The following is a 16,680-nucleotide window of genomic DNA, read 5'->3' on the forward strand; positions in this document are numbered from 1 at the left end:
AAATTTTTTATATATATATATATATATATATATATATATAGTTTTATATAAACTTCATGTCAACCACAAACAAAAAATCTATAATAGATACACACACACAAAAAAAGATAATGAGTGTGCAAACATAACACTAACTATAGTCATTAAATCAGAAGGTAAGAGAGAAAAAAGAGAAAGTGACAAATAGAGAAGTACAAAAACAACCCCAAAACAAATAATAAAATAGCAATAAGTACATGACTATCAATAATTACTTTAAAGGAAAGTGGACTAAATGTTCCAATCAAAAGACACAGAGTAGCTAAATGAATACAGAAACAAGATCATATACATGCTGCCTACAAGAGACTCACTTCAGAGCTAAAGACACACATGGACTAACTGTGAGGGAATAAAAAAGGGTATTCCATACAAATGGAAACAAAAAGAAAGCCAGGATAGCAATAATTATATCACACAAAATAGACTTTAAAATAAAGACTGTTATAAGAAACAGAGATGATAATATAAATGATGACAATGATAAAAGGATTAGCACAAGATAAGAAAACCTTTAAATATGCATGCACCCAACATAGAAGCAATTAAACACATGAAGCAAATATTAACAGACATAAAGGGAGAAATTGACAGTAACACAATAATAGTGGGGGACTTTAACAGCCCACTTACAACAATGAAGAGATCATACTGACAGAAAATCAGTAAGGAAACACTGGCCTTAAATAACACATTAAAACAAAGAGACTTCATAGATATATATAGAACATTCCATCTAAAGCAGTAGAATACACATTCTTTTCAAGTGCACAGGGAACATTCTCCAGGACAGATCACGTGCCACAAAAAAAAGATACTAGGCCACAAAACAAGTCCAGGTAAATTTAGTTGAGATCATATAAAGCATCTTTTCTGACCACAAGGTGATTGAGACTAGAAATTAACTATGAGGAAAAAAAAACAAACAAACGTGGAGCCTGAATAATATGCTACACAACAAAAATGTATCACTGAAGAAATCAAATAAGAAATTTTAAATGCCTGGAGACAACGAAAATTAAAACACTATAATTGAAAATCCATGGAATGCAGCAAAGGTAGTTCTAAGAAGGAAGATTATAATGATACAAGTATACCTCAGGAGACAAGAAAAATCTCAAACAACTTAAACTTACTTAACAACTTAACTTAAACAACTTAAACTCCTTTAGTTACTTAAAGGAACTAGAAAAAGAAGAACAAACAAAATCCAAAGTTATTTGAAAGAGTGAAATCATAAAGATCAGAGCCAAAATAACTAAAATAGGGACAAAAAAACCCCACACACAACAGAAGAGACCAATGAAACAAGAGCTGGTTCCTTGAAAAAGAAACAAAATTAATAAACCTTTAGCCAGACCCATCAAGAAAAAGAAGAGAGAGGGCCCAAATCAATAATACCAGAAATGGAAAAAAAAAAAAAAGTTACAACTAACACAACAGAAATACAAAGGATCATAAAAGATATTCCAAAAATTATATGACAATGAAATGGACAAAGTCCTAGAAATGTACAATTTCCCAAGACTGAATAAGGGGTAAAAACAAAATCTGAACAGACCAATTACACCAGTATGAAACAGAATCAGTAATTTAAAAACACTCCCAACAAACAGAAGTCCAGGACTAGATGGATTCACAGTAAAATTCTACCAAACATTTGTAAGAGAGTTAACAGCTATTTTGCTCAAATTATTCTAAAAAATTGCAGAGAAAGAAATGTACCCAAAATCATTCTAAGAGGCCAGTATCACCCTGATACCAAAACCAGACCAAGATATCACACACGAAAAAGAAAATTACAAGGAAATATCACTGACAAACATAGATGCAAAAATCCTCAACAAAATATTAGCAAACCAAATCCAACAATATATGAAAAAGATCATACACCATGATGCAGTGGGAATGTATTCCAGAGATACAAAAATGGTTCAATACCCACAATTCAATCAATGTGATACACATATTAACAAATTTAAGAATAAAAATTATATGATTATCTCAATACATGCAGAAAAATGTATTGACAAAATTCAATGCCACTTATAATACAAACTCTCAACAAAGTGGGAATAGAAGGAATATACCTCAATGTAATAAGGGACATACATGCTAACTCCATAGCTAACATCATACTCAATGGTGAAAAGCTGAAACCATTTCCTCTAAGATCAGGAACAAGATAAGAATGCCCCCTCTCACCACTTTTATTCACCATAGTATTTTAAGTCCTAGCCAGAACAATCAGACAAGAAAAAAATAAAAGGAATCCAAATTGAAAAGGAAGAAATAAAACCGTCACTGTTTGCAGATGACATGATATTATGTATAGGAAACCCTAAAAATACCACAAAAACTACTAAAGCTAATTCAGTAAAGATGCGTGATACAAAACTAATATGCAGAAATCTGCCCCATTTCTATATACTATCAGAGAAATTTTTTTCAAAATTCCAATTCCAGTTGCATCAAAATAATACAATACCTAGGAATAAATCTAACTAAGGAGGTAAAAGACCAGTACTTAGAAAACTGTAAGACACTGATGAAAGTAACTGATGACAATACAAACAGATGGAAAGATGTACTGTGTTCATAGACTGGAAGAATATTGTTAAAACATCCATACTACCTAAAGCAATCTACAGATTTAATGCAAGCCCTATCAAGATACCCATGACAAATTTTCACTGAAATAGAACAAATAATTCTAAAATGTATATGGAACCCCAAAAGACCCCAAATAGCCAAAACAATCTTGAGAAAAAGAACAAAGGAGGATGTATAACTCTCCCTGATTTCACACTATATCACAAAGCAACAGTAATCAAAACAATATGGTACTGGCATAAAAAAGACACACAGATTAATGGACCCATATAGAGAGCCCAGAAGTAAACCAACACACTTATGGTGAATTAATCTATCACAAAGGAAGCAAGAATAGACAATGGTAAAAAGACATCAATAAGTGATGCTGGGAAAACTGGACAGCTACATGTAAAATAATTAATTTAGAACATTTTCTCAACCCATAGACAAAAAATAAACTGAAAATGGATTAAATACCTAAATGTAAGACTGGAAACCATAAAACTTCTTGAAGAAAACATAAAAGAATGCTCTTTGTCATAAATTGTAGCGATAATTTTTTTTGGTCTGTAACCTAAGATAAAGGAAACAAAAGCAAAAATAAACAAACAGGACCTAATTAAACTCAAAAGCTTTTGCACAGCAAGGAAACCATTGACAAAATGAAGAAAACCTACTGAATTGGAGAAAATATTTATAAATGATATGATCAACAAGGGGTTAATATGCAAAATATATACACAGGTCATACAACTCAGTATCAAAAACCCAAAATACTCAATTAAAAAATGAACAGAAGACCTGAATAGATATTTTTCCCAGGAAGACATACAGAAGGCAAACAGGCACATAAAAAGATGCTGAAAATTCATAATCATCAGTTGTAACTTGTCCTTTTTCAATTTTAATTTTATTGACTTGAGTCCTCTGCTTTTCTTTCTTGATGAGTCTGGCTAAAGGTTTATCAATTTTGTTTAACTTCTCAAAGAACCAACTTTTAGTTTCATTGATCTTAGCTATTTTTTTCTTTGTCTCTATTTCATTTATTTCTGCTCTGATCTTTATGATTTCTTTCCTTCTACTAACTTTGGGTTTTGTTTGTTCTTCTTTCTCTAATTCCTTTAGGTGTAAGGTTAGATTTATTTGAGATTCTTCTTGTTTCTTGAGGTAGGTTTGTATTGCTATAAACTGTCCTCTTAGAACTGCTTTTGCTGCATCCCATAGGTTTTGGATCATCATGTTTTCATTGTAATTTGTCTCTAGGTATTTTTTGATTTCCTCTTTGATTTCTTCAGTGATCTCTTGGTTATTTAGTAGCATACTGTTTAGCCTCCATGTGTTTATACTTTTTACAGTTTTTTTCCCTGTAATTGATATCTTGTCTCATAGCATTGTGGTCAGAAAAGATGCTTGATGTGATTTCGATTTTCTTAAATTTACTGAGGTTTGCTTCATGACCCAAGGTATGGTCTATCCTGGAGAATGTTCCATGAGCACTTGAGATCTTTAGTGATGTGCTTAGATTGCTTTTTCTTTTTTGTCTGTGTATCTATTGTAGATTTTTGTTGTGTAGTCCCCATGAGGTTTCGATATAGCAGTCTATATGTATACCAGACTGTTTAAAATTATTGATCTCTTAGTTTCAAATGCATTTCCAATATCCTGTATTTGTACTCCCCTCTTCTCACAATTGCTTGTTTTGATATCATATTTGTGTGTGGATGAATTCCTACCTTTACTTTATGTTTGCCTTTAATGGTGAGCTTCTCCATTCATAATTTTCTTTCTTCTTGTTGTGGCCTTTTCTTTTCCACCTAGAGAATTTCCTTTAGGATTTTTTATAATGCTGGTTTGGTGGTGCTGAATTCTCTTAGCTTTTGCTTGTCTGGAAAACTTTTGATTTTTCCATCAAATCTGAATGAGAGCCTTGTTGGATAGCATATTCTTGGTTGTAGGTTTTTCCCTTTCATCATTTAAAATAGGCAGAGCCATTCCCTTCTGGCCTGCAGAGTTTCTGCTGAAAAATCAGCTGATAGCCTTATCAGGGTTCCCTTGTGTGTTATTTGTTGATTTTCCCTTGTGGCTTTTAATATTTTTTCTTGTCTTTAATTTTTATTTGTTTCATTAATATGTGTCTCAGTGTGTTAATCCTTGGGTTTCTCTTGTATGGGATTCTCTGCATTTCCTGGACTTGAGTGACTGTTTCCTTGCTAAAGTTAGAGAATTTTTGGCTATAATCTCTTCAAAAATATTCTCAGGCCCTTTCTCTCTCTCTTCTCCTCCTGGGACCCCTTTAATGCAAATGTTGGTGCATTTAATGTTGCGCCAGAGGTCTCTTAGACTGCCCTCATTTCTTTTCATTCTTTTTCCTTTATTCTGTCTTGTGGCAGTGATTTCTACCATTCTGTCTTCAAGCTCACTTATTCGTTTTTCTGCCTCAGTTACTCTGCTATTGATTCCTTCTAGTGTATTTTTCATTTCACTTATTGTATTGTTCATCTCTATCTGTTCTTTAAATCTTCTAGCTCTTTGTTAAACATCTCTTGTAATTTCTTGGTCTGTCCCTCCATTCTTTTTCTGAGATCCTGGATGATCTTTACTATCATTACTCTGAATTCTTTTTCAGGTAGTTTGTCTATCTCCACTTCATTTAGTTCTTGTGGGTTTTTATTTTGCTCCTTTGTCTGGAACATTTTTCTCTACTGTCTCCTTTAGTCTAGAAATACACCCACACACCTATGGTCAATCTATGACAAATGAGGCAAGAATATACAATGGAATAAAGACAGTCTTTTCAGTAAGTGGTGTTGGTAAAACTGGACAGCTACATGTACAAGAATGAAATTAGAACATTCTTTTACCTCATACACAAAAATAAACTCAAAATGGATTAAAGTCCTAAATATAAGACCAGATACTATAAAACTCTTAGAGGAAAACACAGGCAGAACACTCTTTGACATAAATCAGAGCAAAATATTTTTTGAGCCCTCTCCTAGAGTAATGGAAATAAAAACAAAAATAAACAAATGGGACCTAATTAAACTTAAATGCTTGTGCACTGCAAAGGAAACCATAAACAAAATGAAAAGACAACCCACAGAATGGGAGAAAATATTTACAAACAAAGCTACCAATGAGGGATTAATCTCCAAAATATACAAACAGCTCATGCAGCTCTATGTCAAAAGAGCAAACAACCCAATAAAAAATGGACAGAAGGTCTAAATAGACATTTCTCCAAAGAAAACATACAGATGGCCAAAAAGCATATGAAAAGATGTTCAACATCACTAATTATCAGAGAAATGCAAATCAAAACTACAAAAGGTATCACCTCACACCGGTCAGAATGGCCATCAACAAAAAGTCTACAAACAATAAATTCTGGAGATGGTGTGGAGAAAAGGGAACCCTCCTACACTGTTGGTGGGAACGTAAATTGGTACAACCGCTGTGGAGAACAGTATGGAAGCTACTTAAAAAACGAAAAGTAGAACTACCATATGATCCAGCAATCCCATTCCTGGGCATATATCCAGAGAAAACCATAATCCAAAAGGATACACATACCCCAATGTTCACTGCAGCACTATTTACAATAGCCAAGATTTGGATGCAACCTAAATGTCCATCTAGAGAAAAATGGATAAAGAAGATGTAGTACACATATACAATGGACTATTACTCAGACATAAAAAGGGACGAAATAATGCCATCTGCAGCAACATGGATGGACCTAGAGAATTTTCATATTAAGTGAACTAAGTCAGACAAAGAAAGATAACTATCATATGATATCACTCATATGTCTAATCTAATTTTTAAAATGAAACAAATTCTTTTTTAAAAAACAGAAACAGACTTACAGGTATCAAAACCAAACTTATGGTTACCAAAGGGGAAACATGGCGGGGAGTGATAAGTCAGGAGCTTGGGATGAATATACACACACTACTATATATAAGATAGAAAACCAGCAAGGATCTGCAGTGTAGCACAGGGAACTCTACTCAAGATTCTGGGAAAACCTATACAAGAAAAGAATCTAAGAAAAGAATGAGTATATGTACATGTATAACTGAATCAATTTGCTGTACACCTGAAATTAACACAACATTGTAAATCAACTATACTCCAATAAAATTAAAATTAAAAAATAAATGTAAAAAATTGTTAATGATCAGAGAAATGCAAATCAAAACCACAATGAGATTATCACCTCACACCTGTCCAGTGTTTATCATCAAAAGTCTACAAATAATAAATGCTGGAGAGGGTGTGGAGAAAAGGAAACCATAGTGTACTGTTGGTGGGAATGTATTTTGCTATAGCCACTGTGGAAAACAGTATGGCGGTTCTTCAAAAAACTAAAAATAGAATTACCATGTAATCCATCAATTCCATACCTAAATATACATGCAAAGAAAATGAAAACACTAATTCAAAAAGACATATGCACTCCAATGCTCATAGCAGCATTATTTATAATAGCTAAGATACGGAAGCAACCTAAGTGTCCATCAACAGATGAATGGATAAAGAAGATGTGGTACATATATACAATAGAGTAGTACTCAGCCATAAATACAAATGAAATTTTGCCTTTTGTGACAACATGGATGGACCTTGAGGGTATTACACTTAATGAAATAAGTCAGAAAGAGAAAGACAAATACTATATATTATCACATATATGGAATCTAAAATATGAAATGAGTGAACATAACAAAACAGAAACAGGTATAGAAAACAAACTAGTGGTTACCAGTGGGGATAGGGAAGTGGGGAGGGGAAAGAGAGGCACAGGTGATTAAGAATATATGTAAAATTAAAAAAAAAAAAAAAAGAATATATGTAAAATAAATAAACTACAAGTATATATTATACAGCAAAGGGACTGTAACCAATATTTTATAATAACTTTAGAGTATAATCTATAAAAATGTTGAATCACTCTGCTGCATACCTGAAACTTTTATAATATCATAAATCAACTATACCTCAATAAAAAATGTATGTAGATCCCGAGCCCTCAATAAGACGGAACATAACTTCCTACTTTTTAAGTCTGGTATATACATAGTGACTTTTTTCAATAAAGCGCAAAATGGAAAGAGGGGGAAAAGAGTAATTTTACAGTGAGAAATCTGGAAACATTACCTCAGCCAGGTAATCAAGGTTAACGTCAACATGCACATATACTTGATATGATGAAAGGGCACTTTACCTGTGCATTTTCCTCCCAAGAACACATAAACCCAATCTAATCACAAGAAAAACATTACACAAATCCAAATTGAGGGACATTCTACAGAATATCAACCAGTTCTACTCCAAAATGTCAAGGCCATCAAAAACAAGGAAATTTTGAGAAATTGTCAAGAGGAGCTTAATAAATGTCCTGTGGTATTCTGAGTAGAATCCTGCAAAAGGACACTAGGTAAAAGCCAAGGAAATCTGAATGAAGCATGGAATTCAGTTAAAAATAATGTATCAACATTGCTTCATTGATTATAGCAAATGTACCATACTGTTGTTAGATGTTAATAATAGGGGTGTTGCTTAGCGGTGAGGTGTTCAATATGGGCAACGGGGAAATCTGGGGGGCGATAGCAGGGTCTAAAACTGAATGTGGTGATGGTTGTGCAACTCTATAAATTAATCAAAAGCAATGAATTGTACACTTACCATGGGTGAATTTACGGCAAATGATACCTCAATAAGGCTGTTTTAAAATGCATTGGTTGGTATATTGGCAAAATGAGTATAAGCATAAAAAATAATTTTTAAAACACTTAAAATATTTAGTTATAATTACCATTTCAGGACCACACACAGTGCCATCTTCTACAAATGTTTGATCTCTGTCTTCAGGTTTTTCAACTGTGGTCGCTGTTTTTCTAGGTGTCCTCTCTGTGTGTAGAAATGTTGATGTACACACGTCATCTCGTACATGTGTATAAATCACAGATAAATTTCTGCGTCTTACTAAAGCTTTGTGAGGCCAGGTACAAACTAATTTTCCACATAACATATTGCTAGAAGCATAATGAAGAAGAAAAGTTTCTTATTATTTACAGAAATAATGTAGATTGCTGATATAGCTAAATTTTTAAAGTATTTTACTAACTTAAATCCACATTTCAAAAATTTTCTCTAAGTAAATTTTTTTGAGCACACTGACTCATGTATGATGTGGCTCTTTTTGTTTTGTGCAGAAATGTAGCAAGGGAAAAACTAATCATTTTTGCAATCTGACAGCCATGATCTGTTCTATATTAGCTTCTGAAATTTGAGCAAATGATCATTGGTCTTTGATTTTTTTCATTAGTACAATGGGATAAATAATTCTAACTACAAATATTTGATGTATATAAATATATATTTATAATATATAGCATAAATATATAATGAATATAAAGGACCTAACACAATGCCTACCTCAGCCCATCAATAAACACAGGTGATTTTTGTGGTCATTATTCTAACATTATAGGTACTGAACACATGTTGTTTGTAGGAAATAGGTAATACTGTTCAGCTCAGATCATGAAACAAGATAAAACTTGTTATAAAATGGCATCTTAGCTTGTACATAATATGTTCCAGAATCTTAGCAATATACAACCTACATTCCAAACAAAATTATAATTTTCTAAATACATACGGGTAATTACAATACTTTCGGCCACAGTTTCCAAATTTATCTCCTCTTGAATTTATTTCATCAAAACAAGCAAATGGAGCACCTCTAGATGCTAAAAGGAAAAAAAGAAACTTAAGTAAGTAAATTACAACACACAATTCCAATTATCATGATAGAAATAATAGACACAGTCTGGAAATTATAATGTTATCCCTAGGAAGGTTTATAACTACCTCGCATTAAAAAGTTGCTGGGGATAGATCAAGATTAATTACTCAAATGGCTATATACTATTAGAAAAATCAGCAGTCATTGCCTCTCTATTCCTCTAAACTGTTTATGCTCTGCCTTAGTTATCTACCAAATGTGAAAATAAAGTTTGCTCTTACTACAAAAAAAAGAGGAAAGAGATGGGATTTATAATGCGATACTGATAAGAAGCCCAAAGAGCATTTGATTTAACTCTTCCTATTCCACACTAGAGTCCTCAGCTGTGTTCCCTAGTATCCTAACAATCACTAAACAAGAACTATTGAATTTTAAAATTAGGAAGGATGTGAATGTTCATCTACTTTGTCCATTTAAAATAGTTCTATCTAATTTTAAGATCATGAAAAATTAGAAGATATTTAAAGCTGCCCCATCACTTTGACTTGATTTTAGAGGTGGGCAGTGTTGCTCATTTTAATCACATGTAATAAGAACTGAGATCTTTTGTTGTCACTACTTTTAATTGACAAGGGAATTCTCCTTAGCAATTTCACAGATTTTTATAGTTGGAGAACATGATCTATAAACTTCACTCTCTCTCCTGAAATTTTGTCATTTGCAACAATATGGATGGACCTGGAGGGTTAAGCTTAGTGAAAGTCATATAGAGAAAGAAAAATACTGTATGTTTTCACTTACATGTGAAATCAAAAAAATAAATAAATAAAACAAGCAAATGACTGTAACAAAAAAGAAGCAGAATCACAGATACAAACTAGTTACCAGTTGAGAAAGGCTTTTAGGAGTGGCAAATTATAGGAAGGGGATTAACAGTTACAAACTACAAGGTATAAAAATAAATAAAACATATGAATATAACATATACCACAAGAAATGTAGCCTATATTTTGTAATAACTTTATATGGAGTATAATTTATAAAAATATAAAATCAGGAATTCCCTGACAGTCCAGTGGCTAGGTCTCTGCACTTTCACTGCACGGGGCATGGGTTTGATCACTGCTCGGGAACTAAGATAACACGTGCCACATGGTGCAGCCAAAAATAAATGAATGAGTGAATAAATAAATAAATAAAATCACTATATTGTATACCTGAAACTAACATAATATTGGAAATAAACTATACTTCCATAAAATAAAATAAATTACTGAATTAGAGGAGACAAAAAATAGAATGAAAAGGAATGAAGAAGATACCACCTGACCTATGGGGTACCGTCAAACACATCACTGCAGTCCCAGAAGGAGAAGAGAGTGAGGAAGGGATAGAATGCTTCTTTAAAGAAATAATGGATGATAATGTCCCATGCCTGGGAGGGATTTGGATATCCAAGTTTATAAAGCTAATAGATCACCTCAAAATTCAACTCAAAGTAATCTTTTGCAATGCACATAATCATAAGACTGTCTAAACCAAAGACAATGAGATAATTATAAAAGCAGCAACAGAAAAAAATTTTCTCATACAAGGAAACTCCCATAAGGATATCTAAATTTCTCAGTAGAGACTCTGTAGGCCAGGAGAGAATGGGATGATCTATTAAAACTGCTAAGAGAAAGAAACTGTCAAACAAGAATGTTTTAACCAGAAAAGTTGTTAATCAGAATTGAAGGGGAAATAAAGACTTTCCCTAAGAAACAAAAACGGAGGGAATTCACCACCACTAAACCTGTCTTATAGGAAATGTTGAAACGAGTTCTACAAGCTGAAGTAAAGGGATGCTAATTAGTAACATTAAAACAAATGAAAATGTGAAACATACTGGTAAAAACAAGCATAAAGTCAGATTCAGCATGCTCTAATACTGTAATATGGTGATGTGTCAACTTCTTGATTCTAATATAAAAGTTGGAGGAAGAAAGTATTAAAAATAGCTATAGCTTCAACAACTTTTAGTGGGTACACAATATGAAAAGATGTAGTTCTCAGTACAAGAAAAATTGTAACTATACATGGCGATAGATGTTAACAACACTTATTATGATCATTTTGCAATATTTAAAAGTATTGAATCACTATGTTGCACAACTGATATTAATATAATATCATATTTCAATTATACCTCAATTAAAAAAAATGTAAATGGTGACATCGAAAATATGAGAGGGGATAAAAGGATAGAGTTTTTAATGTGATCGAAGATAAATTATCATATGTTTTATGTGAGCCTCACGGTAACCACAAAGCAAACACTTGAAGTAGATACAGAAAAGATAAACAGAAGGGAATCAAAGTATACCACTATAGAAAATCATTAATTTACAAAAGAAGGTAAAAAGAAAAGAATAAAAGAAAAATAGAGTTACAAAACACAAAACACCCAGAAAACAACAAATACGATGGCATTAGTTGACTGTTAAGTAACGGTAATTCTTTAAACATTAATGAACTGAATTCTCCAGTCAAAAGACATACGGTGGCTGGATAGAAAAAAAAAAAGACCCTATTATGCGGCCTACAAGAGACTCAGTAGAGTATTAAGGACACACAGAATGTCAAAAGTAAGACATGGTAAAATATATTCCATGCAAGTGGAAGCCAAAAGAGAGCAAAGGTAGCTATATTTACATCACACAAAATAGACTTCAGGCAAAAATAGAAACAAGAGACCAAGATGGTCATTATGTAATAGTAAAGAGGTCAATTCATCAAGAAGATATAACAATCATAAATATATATGCACTCAACAATAGAGCACCTAACTATATTAAGCAAATACTAACAGATATGAAGGGAGAAATAGACAAAAATACAACAATAGTAGGGGAACTCAACACACCACTTTCAACAATGGATAGTTCATTCAGACAGAAAATCAACAAATAAATGTTGGACATGAACCATACATTAAACCAAAGGGATCTGACAAACATTCAGAAGATTCCATCCAACAGCAGCAGAATTCACATTCTTCTCAAGCACACATGGTACATTCTCCAGCATAGAGCAGTGTTAGGTCACAAAACAAGGCTTAGCAAATTTAAGAAGACTGACATCATAGTAATTATATTTTCTGACCACAAAGGTATAAAACTAGAAATCAATAACAGAAGTAAAGCTGGAAAATTAACAAATATGTGGATATTAAACAATATGCTCCTGCACAACCAGTGGGTCAAAGAAGAAATCAAACAAGAAATCAAGAAATATCTTAAAACAAACAAAAATATAACATATGAGAATCTCTGGGATGCTACAAAAGCAGTTCTAAGAAGAAAGCTTACAACAACAAATGGTACATTAAGGAAAAATAAGGATCTCAAGTAAAGAACCTCACTTTACTTAACAAGGAAGTAGAAAAATAACAAACTAAGGCAAATGTTAGCAGAAGGAAGGAAATAGCAAACATCAGAGCACAAATAAATGAAATAGAGACCAGAAAATAATAGAAAGAAATGAAGAGCTAGTTTTTTGAAAAGAAAGATTTGACAAAACTTTAGGTAGACTAAATCAGAAAAAAGAGAGGGCTCAAATAAATAAGAGAATTTAAAGAGAAAATATTACAACTGCTACCACAGAGGACAAAGGATCTTGAGAGACGATTATCAACAATTATAAACCAACAAACTGGACAATCTAGAAAAAATGGATAAAATCTTCAAATACATACAAACTACCAAGACTGAAACATGAAGAAATAGAAAATCTGAACAGACTAATTACAAATAAGGAGGTTCAAAAAACTTCCAACACAGAAAAGCCCAGGACCAGGTGGTTTCACAGGTGAATATCAAACATTTAAAGAAGAATGAATGTCCATCCTTCTCAAACTCTTCCAAAAGATTGAAGAGAAGGAAACACCTGCAAACTCAATTTATGGGGCCAGCATTATCCTGCTACCAAAACCAAAGTGTAAGGATACTACAGACCAATAACCCAATAACCCCAATAAATACAGAAAATTACAGACCAGTAACCCAATAACCCCAATAAATACAGATGCTAAATTTCTCAGAAATATTAGCAAACCAAATTCAACATCACATTAAAATAATAATTCACCATGATCAAGTGGGATTTATCTCTGGGATGCAAGGTTGGTTCAACGAATGGAAATCAATAAATGTGATATGTCACATTAATAGAATGAAAGATAAAATTATATGATCATCTCAATAAATGCATAAAAGGCATTTGACATAATACAACATCCTCTCATGGTAAAAACTCTCAACAAATTGGGACTGGAAGGAACATACTGCAACACAACAAAGGCCATATATGACAAACTCACAGCCAATGTCATACTCAGCGGTGAAAGGTTGAAAACTTTTCTTCCATGATCAGGAAAAAGACAACAGGGCCCATTCTCACCAGTCCTACTCAACATAGCACTGGAAGTCATAGCTAGAGCAATTCGGAAAGACAAAAAATGAGAAGCATCCAAATCAGAAAGGAAGAAATAAAATTGCCCTTGTTTGCAGATGATATGATCTTATATACAGAAAATCCTAAGACTCTACAAAAAAATTCTTAGAATAAACAAATTTGTTTAAGTTACAGGATACAAAACATATATGAGACAGTTGCATTTCTGCCCACTAATAACTAAACATTTGAAAAAGAAAAAGAAACAAAGAAACCAATCCAATTTACAAAAGGATTTGAAAGCATAAAATACTTAGGAATAAATTTAACAAAGGAGGTGAAATACCTGTCCACTGAAAACAAGGCTTTGACGAAAGAAATTGAAGAAGACACAAACAAATGGGAATATATCCCATTATCATGTATTGGAAGAATTAATATTATTTAAATGTCTGTATTACGCAAAGCTGTCTATAGATTCAATGCAATCCCTATCAAAATTCCAATGGCATTTTTCAACAGAAATAGAAAAAACAATCCTATCATTTTTGTGGGGCCATAAAAGACCCCATATAGCCAAAGCAATCCTGAGAAAGAAAAATAAGAATCCAGGGCCTTCACACTTCTTGATTTCAAATTACACTAAAAGTTTTAGTAATCTAAATATGGTATTGCCACAAAAATAGACACATAGAACAACGGAACATAGTTGAGAGCCCATAAATAATCCCCCACACACAGTCTACTAATATTTGACAAGGGAGCCAGGAAACTCAATAGGGAAAGGAGAGTCTACCCAATTAATGCTGTTGGGGAAACTGCATAACCACATGCAGAAGAATGCAATTGGACCTCTATCTTACACTGCTCAGAAAAATGAACTTGAAATGGACTAAAGACTCAAACATAAGACATGAAACAGTAAAACTTCTAGAAGAAAACAGGGAAAGAGCTCCTTGACATTTATCTTGGCAGCAGCAATTTCCTGTGACACCAAAAGCAGAAGCAACAAAAGCAAAAATAAGTGAGACTACATCAAACTAAAAAGCTACTGCATAGCAAAAGAAACAAGTAATAAAATAAAAAGAAACCTACAGAAGGGGAGAATATTTGAAAATCATATATGTGATAAGGCATTCATATCCAAAGCACATAGAGAACTCTTACAACTCCATAACAACAACAACAAAGATTCGAAAATGCACAAAGGATCTGAATAGACATTTTCCATAGAAGACATGCAAGTGACCAATAAGTACATGAAAAGGTGCTCAACATTATGAATTACCAGGAAAATCAAAATCAAAATCACAGTGAGACATCACGTCACACCTTTTACTTTTGCTATTATCAGAAAGATAACAAGTGTTGACAAGGATGTTGAGAAAGGGAAAACTTGTATACTGTTAGGGGGAATGTGAATTGGTGAAGCCACTACGAGATTCCTCAAAATCTTAAAAATAGAACTACCACATGATGCAGCAAACCCACTTCTGGGTACACGTCAAAAGAAATTGAAATAGGGATCTCAAAGAGACATCTGCACTTCCATGTTCATTGCAGCTTTATTCACAATATCCAAAATATATAAACAATTTAAGTCTTCAGCAATGGATGACTGTAAATAAAATATATATGTATAACGGATACCAAAAAACTCCTAGAGGAAAACAGGGGGAGAACACTATTTGATATAAATCGCAGGAATATTTTTTTTTTGATTCATCTCCTAAAACAAAGGAGATAAAAGCAAACATAAACAAATGGGACCTAATTAAACTTAAAAGATTTTGCACAGCAAAGGAAACCATAAACAGAATGAAAATACAACCTACAGACTGGGAGAAAACATTTTCAAATGATATGACAGATAAGGGGTTAATATCCTACATATATAAAAAGCTCAGACAACTCAACATTAAAACAAACAAACAAACAAACAACCCGATTAAAAAATGGGCAGAAGAACTGAATAGAAATTTTCCCAAAAAAGAAATGCAGATGGCCATCAAGTGCATGAAAAGATGGTCAACATCGCTAATCATGAGGGAAATGCAAATCAAAACCACAGTATCACCTCACACTGGTCAGAATGGCTATCATCAAAAAGAAAATGAATAACAACTGTTGGAGAGGATGTGAAGAAAAGGGAACCATCGTACACTATTGGCGGGAAAGTACACCGGGGTAGCCACTGCGGGAAACAGTATAGAGGTCCTAAAAAACTAAAAGTAGAACTACCATACGACCCAGCATTTTCACTCCTGGATATATATCCAAAAAAACCCCCACAAAAACATTAATTCAAAAAGACACATGCCTCCCAACGTTCACAGAAGCACTATTTACAATTGTCGAAGCAACCAAAGTGTCCATCAACAGTTGAATGGATAAAGAAGACGTGGTGTACGAGTACACACACACACACACACACACACAATGGAATACTACTCACACATAAAAATGAATGAAGTTTTGCCATTTGCAACAACTTGGATGTACTTGGAGGTCACTGTTAACTGAAATAAGTCAGAGGAAGACAAATACTGTATGATATCACTTATATGTGGAATCTAAAAAATATATCAAAGTAGTGACTATAACAGAAAAGAAGCAAACTCACAGATACAGAAAATAAACTAGTGGTTACCAGGGGGACAGGCAAGGGGAGAGGGTCAATATAAGGGTAGGAGGTTAAGAGGTATAAATTAGGTACAAAATAAGCTACAAGAATATATTGTATAACGTGGGGAATATAACCAATATTTTATGGTAACTATTAAAGTAGTATAAACATAAAAAGTGTGAATTGCTATATTGTACACCTGTAACATCTATTATTACTGTATATCAAC

The 16,680-nt window shown here is 33.0% G+C and overlaps 1 protein-coding gene across 1 annotated transcript in view; it reads right to left on the bottom strand.

The window, feature by feature from the left end:
• LOC112413230 (disintegrin and metalloproteinase domain-containing protein 5-like) overlaps positions 1 to 16,680 on the bottom strand; it is a 134,271-nt gene that overhangs the window by 30,706 nt on the left and 86,885 nt on the right. Inside the window, exons 13-14 of the mRNA XM_024765143.1 lie at positions 9,305 to 9,395; positions 8,456 to 8,675 (exon numbers count right to left, since the gene is read on the bottom strand). Of these exons, the coding sequence (XP_024620911.1) occupies positions 8,456 to 8,675; positions 9,305 to 9,395 (311 nt within the window). The remainder of the gene's footprint in view (positions 1 to 8,455; positions 8,676 to 9,304; positions 9,396 to 16,680) is intronic.

Source organism: Neophocaena asiaeorientalis, unplaced genomic scaffold (genome assembly GCF_003031525.2).
Source record: "Neophocaena asiaeorientalis asiaeorientalis breed wild unplaced genomic scaffold, Neophocaena_asiaeorientalis_V1.1 scaffold14, whole genome shotgun sequence".
NCBI classification, from domain to species: Eukaryota; Metazoa; Chordata; class Mammalia; order Artiodactyla; family Phocoenidae; genus Neophocaena; species Neophocaena asiaeorientalis.